This window comes from Musca domestica, unplaced genomic scaffold, assembly GCF_030504385.1.
Source record: "Musca domestica strain aabys unplaced genomic scaffold, Musca_domestica.polishedcontigs.V.1.1 307, whole genome shotgun sequence".
NCBI classification, from domain to species: Eukaryota; Metazoa; Arthropoda; class Insecta; order Diptera; family Muscidae; genus Musca; species Musca domestica.
Window position 1 is genome coordinate 57,850 of NW_026712306.1, and position 18,935 is coordinate 76,784.

General features: G+C 35.2%; 1 protein-coding gene across 1 annotated transcript in view; it reads right to left on the reverse strand.

Annotated features, from left to right (window-relative positions):
* The window catches only part of LOC131800552 (uncharacterized), a 59,090-nt gene extending 43,557 nt beyond the window's left edge, over positions 1–15,533 (reverse strand). The window contains exon 1 of the mRNA XM_059124889.1: positions 15,165–15,533. Within this exon, the coding sequence (XP_058980872.1) occupies positions 15,165–15,228 (64 nt within the window). The 5' untranslated portion in view covers positions 15,229–15,533. The remainder of the gene's footprint in view (positions 1–15,164) is intronic.
* Positions 15,534–18,935: the final 3,402 nt, after the last annotated feature.

Genomic DNA, 18,935 nt, shown 5'->3' on the forward strand with positions numbered 1-18,935 from the left:
GGGACAGGGAAGAAGTCAAGCATTTTGGATGATCATTGAATTATATTTAGGTGTAAAATGGACCACGGCTTTTGTGATTTTTTTTTCGAATACATAATAACACGGCGGAATGCGTAAATAATGATAACATCTGGGCAGGGCTCTATGGCATTAATTGAATATCGAAGCCTTCCAAAATGAATTGGGGCGTAAGGGGGGCTTCCAACACGTTGTAGTGTTGTAGAGTATCACATGGTCGACTCCACACGACTATAGCCTTTGCTTATTTGTTTTTTTTTTTTTTTTTGATTCTGACCTAAATTAATTGTACACCACATTTGCGATTTAACTGAAGGCAGAGGTATTCTATAGTTTGGAGATTTTTTTGAGATCCTTCATTGTATAAGAATACATATAATTTTGCAATAATTGCAAATTCTAATATCCTCAGCAATATTGTTAGAGGGTACGCAAGGTGAGATAAAAAAACTGCAACAAAGTCATACGCCATAATTTTTATTTATTTTTTTTTTAATTTTATTAAATGAAAGGAAAAAATGTCGAAAATAGCATCAGATTTTAAAATAAGTTTAGATTTGGCACGAATTATGACCTTCAAACGGCAAATGAAACCCTCACACACTGCCCGAATGTTGCTCTTTTGCTTGAAGTGATTGACAATTTGGTATTTTTATACCCTCCACCATACAATGGAGGGTATATTAACTTTGTCATTCGGTTTGTAACTCTTAGAAATATTCATGTCAGACCCAACAAAGTATATATATTCTTGATCAGCGTAAAATTCTAAGTCGATTTATCCATGTCCGCCTCCCTGTCTGTTGTAATCACGCTATCTTTCAAACGAATTGAAACAGAAGGCTAAAATTTCGCACACGTGTTTATTTTTCCAGTAGGCAGGTTAAGCTCGTAAATGGGCAACGTAGGTTTCATAGAGCCCCTATATAACGGTACCTCCCGATATTCGGTATTTTGACGAGTTTAGGTACAATACCCACCGAAATTGTTTGAGATGTCGTATTTGACGTTCGTAATGGATGCTACAGCGTATGACAGAATATTGTCTATGCTGTTCCAGGTCTTCGCACAGCTCCGATATAACAGTACCTCCCTATATACGATATTTTGATGATTTTAGCTACATTATTCACCGTTTATTTCAAGTTTCGAATTTGAATATGGTAATGACTTATGACAAACAATGCCTATGTAGGTCCACGTCGTATAGACCCCAATATAACGTCTATATTCGGTATTTTAAAAAATTTTAACAGAATTTTTTAAGGATTTTATTTTTTGAAAATTTCCAAATTCGTTCCAAATGATGGAGGGTATTCAAAATTCGGCCCAACCTTGCTTTCCAAAATACTCCAGACACAATAGTCCAACGGATTGGTATCCGGAGATTTTGGTGGCCATTGTGCGCTGCAAATGAAGCGAGGAACCTCATTTTGTAAAAATTCTTGGGTGGCGCGTGCTGAGTGCGATGGTGCTGAGTCCAGTTGGAATGTCCAAGGTCTGCGGCCAAAATGTTTGCGTGCCCAAGGCTTTATTACACCCTCCAGAATATTATCGCGATAATATTCGGCATTAATTCTGATGCCGCGGTCGATAAATACGAGCGAAGAGCGACCATCGGCTTTTATGGTGGCCCCCACCATCACCATGGCCGGCGCTTGAGTTCTGATGGCCAGCCGAAGGTGCACATTTTCAGATGACCTCTTTGGCAAGTAAATACGATAATTTTCTTTGTTTTCAAACTGCTGGACAACGATTGTTTTCTCATCGGAGAAAACCAAATTCGGCAGTTCATCACTTTCGGCAGTTCACCAAGCCAAGAACTCTTTAGCTCTTCAGAGTCCATTTTCTTTCTGTTGCGGTGTAAGTTCTTGCACTTTTTGGAATTTCAATGGCTTTACCCCGAGCTCATTTTTCAATATTTGCCGAGTAGAATATTGCGATATGTTTAGCTCACGAGCCATTTTTGGGCAACTGCGAGCGGGTTTCGATCAAGTCGCTCCTTTACTTTTCGAACCATTTCTTCTGATGTTGCTGTTTTCTTCCGTCCACTTCCTTGATGTCGGGCTACGCTACCAATATCACGGTAACGAGCGATGGTACGAGACACAAGGGACTTTGGACCAAATCGGTTTTAGGCCATTTGGAGTAGATATAGCGATGTCCGTCCGTGGCAGACTGGAATAATTTTATTAAAAATTATCACATATCTCATATAAAGTGAAGGAAGTGGCCAATATAACCTGGCGCGTCGCAATATTTATATCATATTTATTTAGGTCCAATATGAAATGAACAAATTTTAATCCATTCCTTTGGAACCTACTCCATAGAGGATCAACAATTTGAATAATCGTAACAGAAATAAAATTATATTAAAATAATCGAACATTGACTGAGGGTATACGTCTGTCGGCACAACCGACTGATGCTTTTTACTTGTGATTATCGGTTTTTGTCTGGGACAGTTCTCCCCAGGAGTTATATTAAAATACCTCCTATGACTAAAACTTTTTTTCACCCAAGTGATGAGATCGTAAGAATATCCCCATCCAAGGGAATTAATGAGGATTGGTGGCTCTTTCCGAAACCTAGGTATTCACTACCTTACCCACTGATAAACATTATTATCTTTCTCCACTAATTAATAAACCTCGCTTCTATAAAAACAAGAATAATGGGATTAAGCCAAACAATTTTGCAAAAAAAAAAAAAAATATATAAATAAAATAATTTAAAAAATTTTATTAACAAATTTGATTTATTTCATGCGGTACTTTTACTTTGATTTCCCCAGCTTTATCAACGTCGTTGAGTAAAAAGATTGCAAATATGACACTTACATGGAAACAAACTAAGCATACAGTCGATACTGCGGTATCAGCATCCAATGCAACTTAGATACCTTTCGGAGATACTGAAATTGATACGCACACACACTGTCTGTCGTTAAAAATAAGAGGGAGAGAGACACACTTAACAAATTTTTACTTTGCTACAACGATTTTCCATTTCGTTGCTGACGAAATCGAAGGCATATCAGTAGCTGCCAATTAAATTTTATTTTATAACGACGGCAAGAAAAAGACATATATTTTGTGTAAAAAATTGTTTAACAAAATTATTATGATTTGGTCCCAAAGTATTACCTTTTAATGTGAACGAATAAAAATAAGTTTCAAATAAATATTTTGGCCAACAAATACGCAACACGTTACTGTTGCCTGTGACCAAACTCTTGCCGAACTTGCGACCGACAAGTTTGTTTGTGCAACCCACAGATCTTGGTTTAGAAAATAAATAAAAAACGTAGCATATTGAAGGGTACCATGTAATTAAATGAAGGCTTTGCCATATAAATTTCTTATCGACTAAATTCGATACTTCCTTCGGAAGTTTCTTATAAGATTCACCATTAGCAGCTCTGGTAGTATTTGAAAATATTCACACTCAGCAGACCTAACAAACTTAAAAAGTTGGCAATTGTTGAAAGTTTACATGCAGTTGTTCAAAAAACACATTTAACAGTCATTTCAATTTCTCAGCCCTTCAAAATCAATATTTGCCTGCCCTGACTTTCCTTCAAAAAAATTATTACATTTAAATATTTGGCTAGATAGATACCGTTTAGCTACACTGACTATACCTCAAAAGAATCCCGTAAAAAAACAATTTTTAGTCCTTCAATTCGTAATAAATGCAATATCCCTATAAAAGTTTCATTGTCATTCAGAATTTTCTAATAAAATTCAGGATTGGCTTCACTGAAAGTTTATGTCTTTTAAAATCCCTCTTTAGCCACTGTAACAGTGCTTCAAAAAAAAAAAAAAAAAAAAAAACAATTTAGTTGCTCTGACAATCCTTCAAGCAATTCTAAAGAAATCGGCCATTGCCTGCTTTAATAGTCCTTTAGAAAGTTTATGTATTCACAAGTAAACAAAGGCTATAGACGTTCGGGGCCGACTGTGTGTTACCCATTAACACTGTTATATATCTTCTGTATTTATAATGGAAGAAAATGATTTTATGTATGTGTGTTTGTAATTTATGGACTCGGAAACCGCTGAACAGATACTCCTGAAAATTTTCAAGTTGTATAACCTCGCCTGAAAGTATCATAGGCTATATAAATTTTTGAAATTCCACTTGGAACTAGAGATATGGCATCAGAATCGGAAGTACCTCCCAAAAATTTAGATTTTATTATTGATAGATTACGAATATTGCCTCCAAATTTGAAATGCATAACGGAATTTCGAACAAAAATAAATTTGCCAAATTATATTGAAATCGGTTCAGATATAGCTCCCATATATATTTTCGGCCGACTTCATATATTTGATGCACGAAACACGCTATGTATGTTTAATTTCAATTAAATTTGGATTGTGTAACGGAATTTAAACGAATATACATTTTCCAAATAATATTGAAATACGTTAAGATTTGGAAATAGCTCCTATATATATTTTTGAACGCTTTCGTTTATTTGATTCACCCAACACGATATGTATGTTCTACTTTAATAAAATTTGGAATGAGTGGCGATATTTGATTAGAAAATACATTTGCAAAATTATATTGAAATCATTACAGGATTGGATATACCTCCCATATATACAGGGTGAGATGAAAAAAAACTGCAACAAAGTCAAACGCCATAATTCTTACATTTTTTTTTAAATTTTATTGAGTGAAAGCAAAAAATGTCGGAAATAGCATCAAATTTCGGAATGAGTTTAGAATTGTTCGAATTGGTCATCTTTGGCACGAATTATGGCCTTCAAACGGCCAATGAAACCGTCACACTCTGTCCGAATGTTGCTCCACTGTATTTTGGCCCATTCCCGGCGAAGCGCTTGCTTGAGGTGATCGACACTTTGGTATTTTTTAGTGGCAACCTTGCTTTCCAAAATACTCCAGACACAATAGTCCAATGGATTGGTATTTGGAGATTTTGGTGGCCATTGTGCACTGCAAATGAAGCGAGGAACCTAATTTTGTAACCATTCTTGGGTGGCGCTTGCAGAGAGCGATGGTGCTGAGTACTCTTGGAATGTCCAGAATTTTTCGCTAATATTCGGCATTTATTCTGATGCCTCGGTCGATTAATACGAGCGGAGAGCGACCATTGGCTGTTATGGCGGTCGAGTTCTGGTGGCCAACCGAAGGTGCACAATTTCAGCTGACCTTTTTGGCAAGTAAACACGATAATTTAGTTTGTTTACAAACTGCTGGACAACGAATGTATTCCCATCGGAGAAAACCAAATTCGGCAGTTCACCACTCACCGCTTTCGGCCAAGCGAAGCCACTCTTTAGCTCTTTTGAGTCTATTTTCTTTCTATTGCGGTGTAAGTTCTTGCACTTTTTGGAATTTCAGTGGCTTTACCCCGAGCTCATTTTTTAATATTTGCCGAATGGAATATTGCAATATATTCAGCTCACGAGCCATTTTTCGACCACTGCGACGGGGGTTTCGATCAAGTCGCTTCTTTACTTTTCGAACCATTTCTGCTGATGTTGCTGTTTTCTTCCGTCCAATTCCTTGACGTCGGGCTACTCTGCCAGTATCACAGTAACGAGCGATGGTACGAGACACAAAAGATTTATTCACATTTAAATGCTGGAATGCTCTAGCGATAGCCACTTGTGGTTTTCCAGCCAAATATGAAGAAATCACACTACTACAATTTGGTATTGAGTGAACAGATAGTGCTTGAAATCTAAAGCCTGGACATATGGAGATGATGTATACTACAATTGTGTACTACAATTGGTATTGGGTAAAGGGATGGAATTAAATTTTTGAAATTTGGTAGTTGGAATACCTTTGGTATCTGAGATTTCGCGGTTGTTTGGAAATGCGTCCTTTATTTGAACGAAAAGTACTAATTTGGTATTTGTTGAGAGAATCTGGCTGGAATCCTTAAAATTGATATTGAGGTCACTCTTGCTATCTTGAATGGATGTGGTTTTGGACATGTGAACTACAAGTGCAGAAAAAGTACTAAATAGTACTGTTTTTGATTTTGAATAAAGAAATAGAGATGAAATCCTGAAATTTGATATAGATGTTAAGACATGGAGGAGTTTTTGGAAATGCGTACTATATTTGTGCGAAAAGTACTAAATGGAACACTTCACTAGAATTTCTCAACAGATTAAAAAATGTACACGGCGGCCATAACCGTACTTTTTCTTAAAATCAAAAGTTTTCTTAAGACTTTCTTCCATGTACAGGTGCAAATTTCGGGAACACCGTCAAAATAATCTTTAAAGTTTCATGGTAATAACCGGAATATGAATGTCAAATATGTTTTATTTTTTCTGCCCTAACTCCTGAACCGGATTTGACATCTTAACATTAAGATATATTATTCGAAAGGCATTTTGAGCTTAAGCTTTTATTTGTTGCACATATTTAACGGAACTTTCAGTTTAAAAAACCTAATAAGTGGTTACGACCGGCGGATAAATTTCATATAATGTAATCAGGAGTCCGAGATATATCTGTGGTATAAATTTCACACCGATCCGAGAGATATATCTATACTAGAATTAAGCCAAATATTATTTGTATTTTTTTAAGGAATAACCCATTATTTTTAAACATCTGGTAATGCAGAAGGTAGTCTGCATACATTACTTTTTAATGGATTTTTTCGTTCCCAGATTTTGCTGGGTCAATCTTTATTACAAGGTTCCGTCCTGTCCGTCGGTTTTACTTGTCCATTAAACAAAAAATTTACTATTTTGTCATTGTATTGACAGTTTTAATTCTCTAACAACAGAATCACATTTTTGTGATTTTGTTTTTCTTCAACAGCCCCTAGCCATGTTTTCTTTTATTCGAACAATGCAATGATTTGGCCTTAGCCAACAACACCGATTAACCGACCAACCAACAAACAGACAATTGAACAATTTGCTAAAAGATTTGATTTGTTTTGAAAGCTTCGTTGATATTTTCCAAATAATAAAATACCGACAGACACACATAAATTTAGATTTATTTGTTTAGATTTGAATGCGTGAATAATATGCAAGACAACAACACCAGCAACAACAACGACCACAAAAATAAATAGAAGTGGAAAAAAACGAAAGAAAAAATGAATGGAAAACAAGAGAACAACATGTCTGCTGCAAACAGAAAACGAACGCATGTCGGTCGGTCGGACTGTCTTAGAGATTTATTACAATGTCTAGCAAGTTGTTGCATTTATTTATTTTTGTTTTTTTTTTTTTTTTTTTTTAATATTATTTGGGTACTTGAGTTGTTGTTTGCGAAAAATAAGTGAAACAAAGACAGCAACAACAATAATAACAACCCAAAGATTTTAATCATGAACGACGACATGACAGTGTAAATGTCAGTTATCCACTCACACACTAAAAGGTTGTGGTACATGCAATTGCATTTGGGAGGGAACGTTTATTAGCGAGGAAAATATAGGAGACGGGGACGTTAAGGATCAAAAAAAAATTATAATAATAAATAAATAAAAAATTTAAGAAAAAAATTCCAAAATTTTATTTTAATGAAATCATTAATTCCTAAATAAATGACGTGTCTTAGCCAAACTCCTAATTTAGTGCCAAGTAAAAATTAGCCTTCCACCATTGTATGGAGGGTATATTAAGATTGTCATTCCTTTTGTAAAATCTCCAAATATACATTGGCGATGTCCGTCCGTCTGTGGAAGTCACTCTAACTTCCGAACGAAATGGAGTAGGTTGATAAAATTTAACTCAAATGTATATTATGTCTGCAGGACTTTTGGTATTGAAAATGGGTGATGTAGGTCCACGTTCTGGTTTATTAGGACCTCCCCACATATTACTACCTCCCGATATTCGGTTTTTTTGATAATTTTAGCGAAATTATTCACCGGAATTGTTTGAAATTTGATATTTAAAGTTTGAAATGAATACTACAGTCTATGACTGAAAATTATCCGTGCAGGTTTACGCCATATAACTGTACCTCCCGACATTAGGTATTTTGAAGATTTTAGCGACATTATTCACCGGAATTGTTTCAAATTTAGTATTTGAAGTTCATAATGGGTACTACAGCCTAAGACAGAAAATTGTCTGTGCAGGTTCACGTCTTCGTATAGCTCCCATACAACAGTACCTCCCGGTATTCGGTATTTTGATGATGTTGGCGACATTATTCACCGGAAATGTTTTAAATTTGGTATTTGAAGTTCGTAATGGATACTACAGCCTAAGACAGAAAATTGTCTGTGCAGGATCACGTCTTCGTATAGCCCACATACAACGGTACCTCCAATATTCGGTATTTTGATGATTTTACCGACATTATTCATCGGAACTGTTTTAAATTTGGTATTTGAAATTCGCAATGGATACTACAGCCTATGACAGAAAATTTTTGGGGCAGGTCCATGTCTTCGTATAGCCCCCATATAACGGTACCTCCCGATATTCGGTATTTTTTTAATTTAAGCGACATTATTCACCGGAATTGTTTCAAATTTGCTATTTGAAGTTCGAAATGGATACTACAGCCTCTGACGGAAAATTATCCGTGCAGGTCCACGTCTTCGTATAGCTCCCATACAACAGTACCTCCCGGTATTCGGTATTTTGATGATGTTGGCGACATCATTCACCGGAAATGTTTCAAATTTGCTATTTGAAGTTCGTAATGGATACTACAGCCTACGACAGAAAATTGTCTGTGCAGGTCAACGTCTTCGTATAGCCCTCATAAAACGGTACCTCCTGATAATCGATATTTTGATGATTTTAGCGTCATTATTCACCGGAATTGTTTCAAATTTGCTATTTGAAGTTCGTAATGGATACCACAGGCTGTAACAGAAAATTGTCTATGCAGGTCCACGTCTTCGTATAGCCCTTATATATCGGTACCTCCCTATATTCGGAATTTTTGTGATTTTAGCTATATTATTCACCGACATTTTTATTCAAGTTTCGCATATGAATATTGTAATGGTTTATGATAAAAGTTGCCTATGCAGGACCACGTCATCGTATAGACCCCAATATAACGGCTACAATCGGTATTTTTAAAATTTTAACAAAATTTTTAACGGATTTTATTTTTGTGAAAATTTCCCAAATCGTTCCAAATGGTGGATGGTATTTAAAGATCGGCCCAGTCGAACTTACAGCTTTTTTTACTTGTTTTTTTTTTTCAATATTTTAGATGACAGTTTGGTTTTGCGGGAAGCACTTCAAAGACCCCTGCTAACCACTGTCTTAATATGCACTTTATTTTTCTTAATAAACGCCGCACCACATTTGGGGACCCAATCACCTTTTTGTGGCCAAATAATCCGTTTTGGTTACAATCTTCGTCGACTGCGTGTTGTTTCGCTGTGTTTGTTTGCCTATCTGATTTGAATAATAATCACATGTCTGATGTGACCGCATTCGGTTTTTGTTTTCTTTTGGACAATTTATTTTGACTACTCTCCAAAAACTGGCAATTACCAGTGTCATGTTCTTTTTTTTTTTTGGGGGGGTTTGAAGATGTTAATTACGGCTTGTTGGTAGAAGTCATTACCATGCTTTGAATTTTGACACCAATAACAAAAAGAATAAATTGACAGACAGCCAGAAATGGAATTAATTTTCCATGGTCAGAGATTTATAGATAAGTACCATAAATGCCATGTTAAAGGACCTGTTGAAGGTCTTCTATTTAAAGATGACCTAATTAAGATATTCTTTTTTAAAAACTCTAGTCAGAATTTTTTTAGGAATAGAATATCTGTTGGCGGAATTTAAACCAGAAAATTTGAAGGAATTCTGTCCATGGAAAACCTATTATCTCGAAAATACGCTACCAATTTAAGCCTTTTAGAAGATCTATGTAAGTTCGGTCGGGCCGAACTTTCAATACCCTCCACCATTTGAAACGGATTTGGAAATTTTCAAGAAAAATAAAATCAGATAAAAAATCTGTTAAAATCTTTAAAATACCGAATATAGTTATATAAGGGTCTAAGCCATTACAATATTTTGTCATAAGCCATTACAATATTTAAATGCAAGTCATAAAAAAATCGCTGAATAATGTCGCTAAAATCTTCAAAATACCGAATATTGGGAGGTAGAGGAGGTGTTATATGGGGGCAATACGAAGAAGTGGAAAAACAATTTTTCTAACATTGGCTTTGATGAATAATGTCGCTAAAATCATCATGGCCCATTTTCAATACCAAAAGTCCTGCAGATATAATATACATTTTACTAAAATTGTATCAACCCACTTCATTTCGTTCGGAAGCTAGAGTGATTTCCACAGACGGATAGACGGATGGACATCGCTAAGTCGACATAGAATTTTTATATACCCTCCATACTATGGTAGAGGGTATAAAAATATGTATATTAACAAGTAAAAACGCAGTAAGTTTTGGGCAGGCCGAACTTCGAAGGAAATTCTAAATTTTCAAAAAAAAAAAAAAAAAAAAAAACATTGAAAAGTTCTGCTAAAATCATAAACATACTGAATATAGGGAGTTGCCGGCTCATACGAAGCCGTTGACCTGCATATACAATTTTTGCTCAGAGGCTGTAGTATCCATTAGTAACTACAAATGCAAAATTTGATACGATTCCAGTGAATAATGTCGCTAAAATCTTCAAAATACCGAATATAGGGAGATACAGTTTTATGGGGGCAATACGAAGACCTGGACATGCATATGACATTATCTACCACAGATGTCAGTACCCATTACGAACATACAATATGAAATTTAAAACGATTTAGGTTGAAAATGACAGTTCTATGCAAGAATGTTTCTTACCTAATGGAAACTCATTCTGCCAATTTACAGCAAATTCGGGTTAATTTTGTGACTAAAACACTCAAAAAAGTTAAATTTGTCGTTACGGTTATATGGGGGCTATACAAAAACGTGGATCAATACCAAACACTCATCTGAGTAAAATTTTATGGACCTACTTCATTTCGTTAAGAAGATGAATAATTTCCTCGGTCGGACAAACAGACAGACCATCGACCTTGTGGGGTCTAAAATACAGAAATATGCATTTTAGACCCCACAAGGTATATATATTCTTGATCAGCAACATATTCTATATCGATTTAGCGATGTTCGACCGTCTGTCTGTTACAAACGGAATAAAAAAATTTATATACCATCCATGCTATGGAGGGTGGAGGGTGTTTATGAAAGGTATTATGTCTATGGAATACTTGCTCTAAACGCTTTCTCCATAGGGACATACAGAAACCTCTTGTAAACCTCAAGAACATAGAAATTGTTCAGTTGAGGGTGTTCTGTCTGTAAAATACCTTCTGAAAATATTCTTTTTGTATGTCTGTTATCTAGAGAAGACATGTAGCAAGCTTTTTTCTGAATATAAAAGACGTGTTATAGGTTTTCTGTCGATGTCTATAAAATATCTTTTTAGAGGTTTTTAGCTATATATGTCCTGTTGATGGTTCTGTGTCAGTGGAAAACTTATTGCCGGTTTTTTGTCTACAAGAGATCTGTATAAAGTCATCAGTCTGTAGAAGACATGATGAGAGCCTTTTATTTATTGAAAACCTAGAGGACCTATTGAGAATAATTTGTTCAGTTAATGAAATTTTATCTGTAATGACCTGTGGTTCATGATCCCTCAATATGTCTCCCAGTACAGTTGACGGTCCATTGACTCCGCAGAAGAGCTATTAAGTTGTTATACCTTTAGCCATATGGCTACAAAGGACATGTATCATTTAATACAGCCAAAATGTGCCTCCTTGAAAAAACGATTTTAGACATTAGGTCTCTTTGGACCAAATCCGTTTCAAGGCATTTGAAGTTGATATAGGGGTCCATCAAGCTAGGAACCAATTTGATCCAGACTTGGTACGTGGTAATATTATTATCAAACTTAGATCGAAAGAAACTTAGATTAGAGAGCTTCATAGCCTATAAACAAATATTTCCATGTTCGTTCAAACTATGTTTTACAATCAACAAATGAAATTATTTCTAAAAAACTGTCTTTTTCCCCAAATAGTTCATTCTTGGAAAATCACAAAAATAATTTCAATTGCAATAATAATTTTCCTCTACAATAGTACATTGTTGTAATGTAATAAATTACACTAAACAAAATAGGTTTTTAGCACATTTGTCTCTTTTGCTTTGTTTTCGATTTTAAAATAGAAAAACGCTAATGAATGTAACGCGATGATGTTAGAAAAAAGTGGACTATCTGAATAATAACTTCAATTACAGTCAGGGTATGTGCTGGACATGACAAGCCAGTCACACACACATATAATGAAAGGATACGTGAGAATATTCATATTACATAGGAAGGATAATATAAAGTGGGACAATTTTAAGGATGATAAAAATTTAAATGGGCAATGATCTTATATTGAAAATCACAGACTACAAAAAAAATCAAAATAAAATTATGAACTACCGTTTGGTGTTTTGAGATTTTACATGATTTTTGTAGGGTATTTACAGGTTGAGATGATTAAACTGCAACCAAATTCAGACTGCTGCCATTTCTAAGGCACTCGTCCGACAGCTGTTAAAATTATTCCAGCGACAGCTAATTATGTTCTGTACAAGCGTACAAAAGCATTTGGGTGAGAATTTTCCAAAAAAAAAAAAAAGTTATTCATGATGGAATTCAAGCGTGATTGTGTTTATATTTGGCTGAAAAGCAAAAGTGGCTATCGTTAGAGCACTCCAGCATTTAAATGTGAATAAATCGTTTGTGTCTCGTACCATCGCTCGTTATTGTGATACTGGTAGCGTAGCCCGACGTCGAGGAAGTAGACGCAGGAAAAAAAAAACAGCAACATCAACAGAAATGGTTCGAAAAATGGCTCTTGAACTGAATATATCGCAATATTCCATTCGGCAAATATTGAAAATGAGCACGGTTTAAAGCCATTGAAATTCCGAAAAGTTCAAGAACTTACACAGCAACAGAAAGAAAATAGAATCAAAGGGCTAAAGAGTTGCTTCGCTTGGCCGAAAGTGGTGAACTGCCAAATTTGGTTTTCTCCGATGAGAAAACATTAGTAACATTTAAAAAAACCTGTAAAGAAAGTCCTAAAGTCGACGAGGCCGACTTTATGATACCCTACACCACTTTGCGATTTTAGTAGAGCTCCACATAACAATTAAAAGTTTTTATGGGAGAATTCGATCATACACGCTATGATTATAATTTAAAGTTTAAAGGACTAAATATAAATATATTACGGCTGTTGGTAACAAATATATAGGAGCTATAGCTATATCTGACCCGATCTTCACCAAATTTGGCATACTAGCTTCTAGACTCAATTTGGTATGTGCCAAATTCCATCCCATTTAGGTAAATATTATAAGTTTGGTGCACAATAAAAGGTCAATCGGACGAAGTTATATATGGGAGCTATATCCAAATCTGAACCGATCTCGATAAAATTTAGCAAAGGTATTTCTGAACTGCATTTGATATATTTCCCCAAATATTGATGTTACAGATTACAAATTGATGTTGTTAGATTACAAATCTAACAAATCGGATGAACAATATATATGGAGCTATAGCTATATCTGAACCGATTTCGATCAAATTTGGCATACTTGTTTTCAGGCCTAATTTGGATGTATGTGCAAAATTGCATACTATTCGGGCTGATATTACACGTTTGGTGCACAATAAAAGGCAAATCGGACGAAGATATATATGGGAGCTATATCTAAATGTTTACCGATTATCTCCAATTTCAATAGGGTTCGTCCTTGGGCCATACAAATGGTTTGTGCAAAATTTATCCTGGATCGGGCAATAAATGCGAACTGTACTTTGTTTACAAAAATACATGGACAGATGGACGGACGCACAGACGGACGGACTCAGAATGTGATTCTATGCAGATCATCAAAAGGAACTATGGGTCTATCTCGTTTCCTTTTGCCTGTTACAAACAAATGCACAAAGACATAATACCCTAACCACCTTATAGTGTAGGGTATAAAAAATAAAAGTTATGGCTTTTGACTTTGTTGCAGTTTTTTATCTCACCCTGTATATCAGTCCAGTCTTTTCTTTTGTCTTTTTTTTTTTTTGTTTTGTTTTTTTTTTGGCGGCTTCTGTGCAAATTTGTCACAAAATCGGCTATTATTCCACATTTCGAATTCTCAGAAAAAAATCAAACTCCTCGCAATATTGCCTTCATATTATCGGTATTTTGGCGGCTTAATTTCCTATTTATTATATGCATGTCGTCTTTTTGGGTTAGACACCGCACAACGGCACCTCCTGATTCTCGACATTTTAATTTAAAATCTGCTTTTTAATGCCCTTTTTACATATTTAAAAATATTTTTAGAATTATAAATTGTTTGAAAATATTTTTTCAAATACTTTCTGGACTTCCCGACTGTATGTAAAACGTGAACAATTTTTCAGACAATCGAATAACCAGATTCTACATTTTTAAAAATATTTTCAGAAAAATATTAATTTTTCCCAAAAACTTTCTAGCCAGAATACAAAATACAAAAACTTAAATTTTTTATTTATTTATTTTTTCTTTGTTTTTTTTTTTTTGGAACTTAAAATATTTAAAATTTGTTCATCACAATTCATGGTCTTTTTTCAAACCTAAAATCAAATTTTTAAGCAGAAAAGACTGACTTCAGTACCGGATCACTGCGCCCTCTGAAAATAATTGTTGTAACAATACAACAAAAATTCCACAGCATTGAAACTTAAAATTTTACTTAAAAATCATTTCAGAAGATTCTTAACTTCTCAATTTTTTTTTTAACTTCTTAAAGATTTTTTACATTTAATATACAGAAAATATGAAAAATGCAAACAATTCTGAAAATTTTTATTAAATTAGGTTTATCTATATAACCTTCATCATGCCATTCATAATATTTGCCTTACACTTTCAATCACTCAACATAATCCCATTTTTAATTAACATTGCATTCAGAAAAATAATTAATTTTAAACCATTTGCATTACAAAAGCAAACCACCAGCCAACACCTGCTGCAACTACAGTGTGAATGTGTGGAGATTGTGGAGAACCAGGATAAAATCCCAAGAGGGAGAGAAATTAAAAAAAAAATATATCTGCAAAAAAACTAACCTGTTGTAAGGCACACCATGGCAGCCAAGAGCAGGGCAATGATATATCCATGAGATGATGACATCTTATTTTATTAAAATTTCGTTTTATACAAATTTCCTAAAAAAATCACTTTTTATTATAATTTATTTAAATTTTATTGCTTGCACAACACTTGCAGTAGTTATTGCACTTTATCTATTTTCTCAAATTCCAATTTCAATCAGAGGTTTTCGTTTTCGTTTTTTTCCTTTTTATTGCAAGACCAGTGGTGGTGGTCGTTAGTTAAAGCGCGCCAATTTAAAATAATCGTTTTCTTTTCGAATTACACTTTTTTTTATTGCTCGAAGAAAATAAGTGGATTTTTCTTTGCTTCTTTCAATTTTTTTTTATTTGGAATTTTTATGACATGAGATTTTCTTTTTTTTTACTTCTATTTTGCACTTCCTCTTTAGTTGGATTCCCTTTTGTTGGTGGCAGAAGACCAATTTTTTCTCAACGAAATCAACGCTTCGACAACTAAACGTAAACTAAAATGAAACTACAAACGATGAAAATGAAAATCCCCCTGAATCCAACTCACACACACACATGCAGACACTCATGCACTCGCAACCAGTGGAGGAACAAAACCGAAACCATGCGAACCGATTGTCCGACCGATGAATGGAATCGAATTGAACTCACAACGAAAATAAAAAGTTTGAAGCTAAGTCGCTCGTCGAATGACACTCACACGACGCCCGACCACCATTCAGCTAGTCAATCGCAGCCATGCATACATTGACAATAGTACTCACACATACTCATTTACTAATAATGTATGAGCAGACTAGCCAGTCAGTCATTCACTCTCATTGGAGCATGCATGCGAGCGACCTGTAAATGAATTGCCAAAATTACTTTGTCGTATTAGCGAAATGAACAAAATTCAATTATATTCAGTGGAAATTTAAATTCACTTTTGAATTGGATATTAGAAGTTACAATTTCCGATTTGGTCTTTCGATATGACAGACATCGAAATTTTCAAGACATTCTGTCATTGCACTCTGATATTGGAAAATTATATTAATACATGTGAAGAGGCCTTTTTTGGCTCTAATGTGACTCGGAAATAATCGGGCTCGAAAATGTTCAGATTGCTGCTGGCTCGTAGAAAATCAGCAGATTTTATATTGGCTCAGGTGAATATTTCTTGACTTCATAATCTGACGCCAATTTGTTGAATTGATCTCTGCTTGAACATATTTTGATCTCTGCTCGAATATATTTTGACTGTTTTTTTTTGGCACTAGTGTGGCTCGAAAGTAATCGGGCTCGAAAATGTTCGGATTGTTGGTGGTGCGGAGAATATCTGCAGATTTTATATCGGCTCAGGTCAATATTTATTGATTTCAAAATCTGACGTCAATTTGTTAAATTGATCTCTGCTCGAACATATTTTGATCTCTGCTCGAATATATTTTGACTGCTGTTGGCTCAGAGGTTATCTGTTAATAGGTCGATTGCTCGCCATTATGGTAGTTTTTGGTCCAGATAAATTGTTATACCCTTCACCATAGTTATGGAGCGTATATTAAGTTTGTCATTCCGTTTGTAACACATCGAAATATACATTTTGGGCCCCACATTCTTGATCAGCATAAAATTCTATGTCGATTTAGCGATGTCCGTCCGTTTGTCCGTCTGTGGAAATACCTCTAGCTTCCGAACCAATTAAGACTGATAAATAAAATATTACTCAAATATATATTATGTCTTCAGGAATTTTGGTTATGAAAATGGACCATGTAGGTCCACGTTTTGGTATAGCCCCCATATAGCGGTACCTCCCAATATTCGGTATTTTGATGATTTTAACGACATTAACCACCGGAATTATTTCAAATTTGGTATTTGAGGTTCGAACCGGATACTACAGCCTAAGACAGACAATTGTCTGTGCAGGTCTACGTCTTCGTATAGCCCCCATATAACGATACCTCCCGATAATACGGTTCTCCCTAGTTTCGGTATTTTGATGATTTTAGCAACATTATTCACTGGAATTGTTTCGTAATGGATGCTACAGCCTATGAGATGAGATGGTCAGTGCAGGTCCACGTCATCATATAGCCCCCATATAACGGTACCTCCCGATATTCGGTATTTTGATGATTTCATCTACATTATTACCGTTTTTTTTTTAAGTTTTGAATATTGTAATGGCTTATGACAAATGTTACCTATGCAGGTCCATGTCGTCGTAAAGACCCTAATATAACAGCTATATTCGGTATTTTTAAGATTTTGACAGGATTTTATTGTTTTTGAGAATTGCCAAATTCGTTCCCAATGATGGAGGTTATTCAAAGTTCGGCCCGGCAGAATTTACAGCTTTTTTACTTTTTTTGGCTCTAATGTGACGCGGAAGTAATCGGGCTCGAAAATGTTCAGATTGCTGGTGGCTCGGAGAATATCGGCATATTTTATATCGGCTCAGGACAATATTTTTTGGTTTCAAAATCTGACGCCAATTTGTTGAATTGTTCTCTGCTCGAACATATTTCGATCTCTGCTCGAATATATTTTGACTGCTGTTGGCTCAGAGGTTATCTGTGAATGGGTCTTGGATGGTAAGCAATTGGGAAGCTTCTGGTCCAGATTTATTGTTTTTAGTTTAAAATTAATCAAATGTAGTCGGCTAGGAAGTAATCGGATTATTTACCAAAAATATAATCGGGTATTTTGCCCCCAGCTCAAATAGGGTCACTCGAATTTCTATTGGCTTGGGAGTGTTCAGTTTTATTTTTTTGGTCGGTTTCGTCATAATCAGGTATTTTGTTATCTTTTTTGGCTCAGATGAATTGTTTTTATATTGGAAGCAATCAGGCTGTAGTCGGCTAAGACGTAATCGGGTTAATCAGCTTGGCTATAATCAGGTGGAAAATTCTATTAATACATTTGAAGATACTTTTGTTTGGCTCTAATGTGGCTCGGAAGTAATCGGGATCAAAAATGATCGGATTGCTGCTGGCTCGGAGAAAATCGGCAGATTTTTTATCGGCTCAGGTGAATATTTTTTGATTTTAAAATCTTACGCCAATTTGTTGAATTGATCTCTGCTCGAACATATTTCGATTTCTGCTTGAACATATTTTGATCTCTGCTCGAACATAGAGTCACTCGAATTGCCATTGGTTCGGTTTTTTGTCGGTTCCGTCGTAATCAGGTAATTTGTTATCTTTTTTTTTGGCTCAGATGAATTGTTTTTATATTGGAAGCAATCAGGCTGTAGTCGGCCAGGTAGTAATCGGCTAGGTAGCTCGAAAATATTCGCTTGAATTACTCTTGGCTTGGAAGTGCTTGGATTGTTGTCGGTTCCGACATAATAATCGGGTAAATTTTTCTCATTTCAGAAATCTTTGTCTTGTTTCAGGTCAAAGGTAATCGGATACATTTTCCTCGTCTCAGTTGTAGTTGTGGGTTCGGATCAAATGACAAGATTTGTTTTCGGGTCGGATCTAATCAAGGTATTTGCTCAAGGCTCGAAAATAATCGGGTAAATTTACTAAAATGTACTCGGACGAATTACTCTTGTCTCGAATATATTCAAGTGAATTGCTCTCTCCTCGGTAGTTGTTTGCTGCCGTTCCCAGGGGGTATTCGGATGTATTTTTCGCTGCGTGGATGTATCCGGATTATTGTGGGTTCGAAAGTAATCGAGTTAATTGCTATCGATATATAGTCGATTGAATTGTTCTCTTTTCCGAAATGTTTGGGTTGCTCTTGGCTCTTAGGTATTTGGGT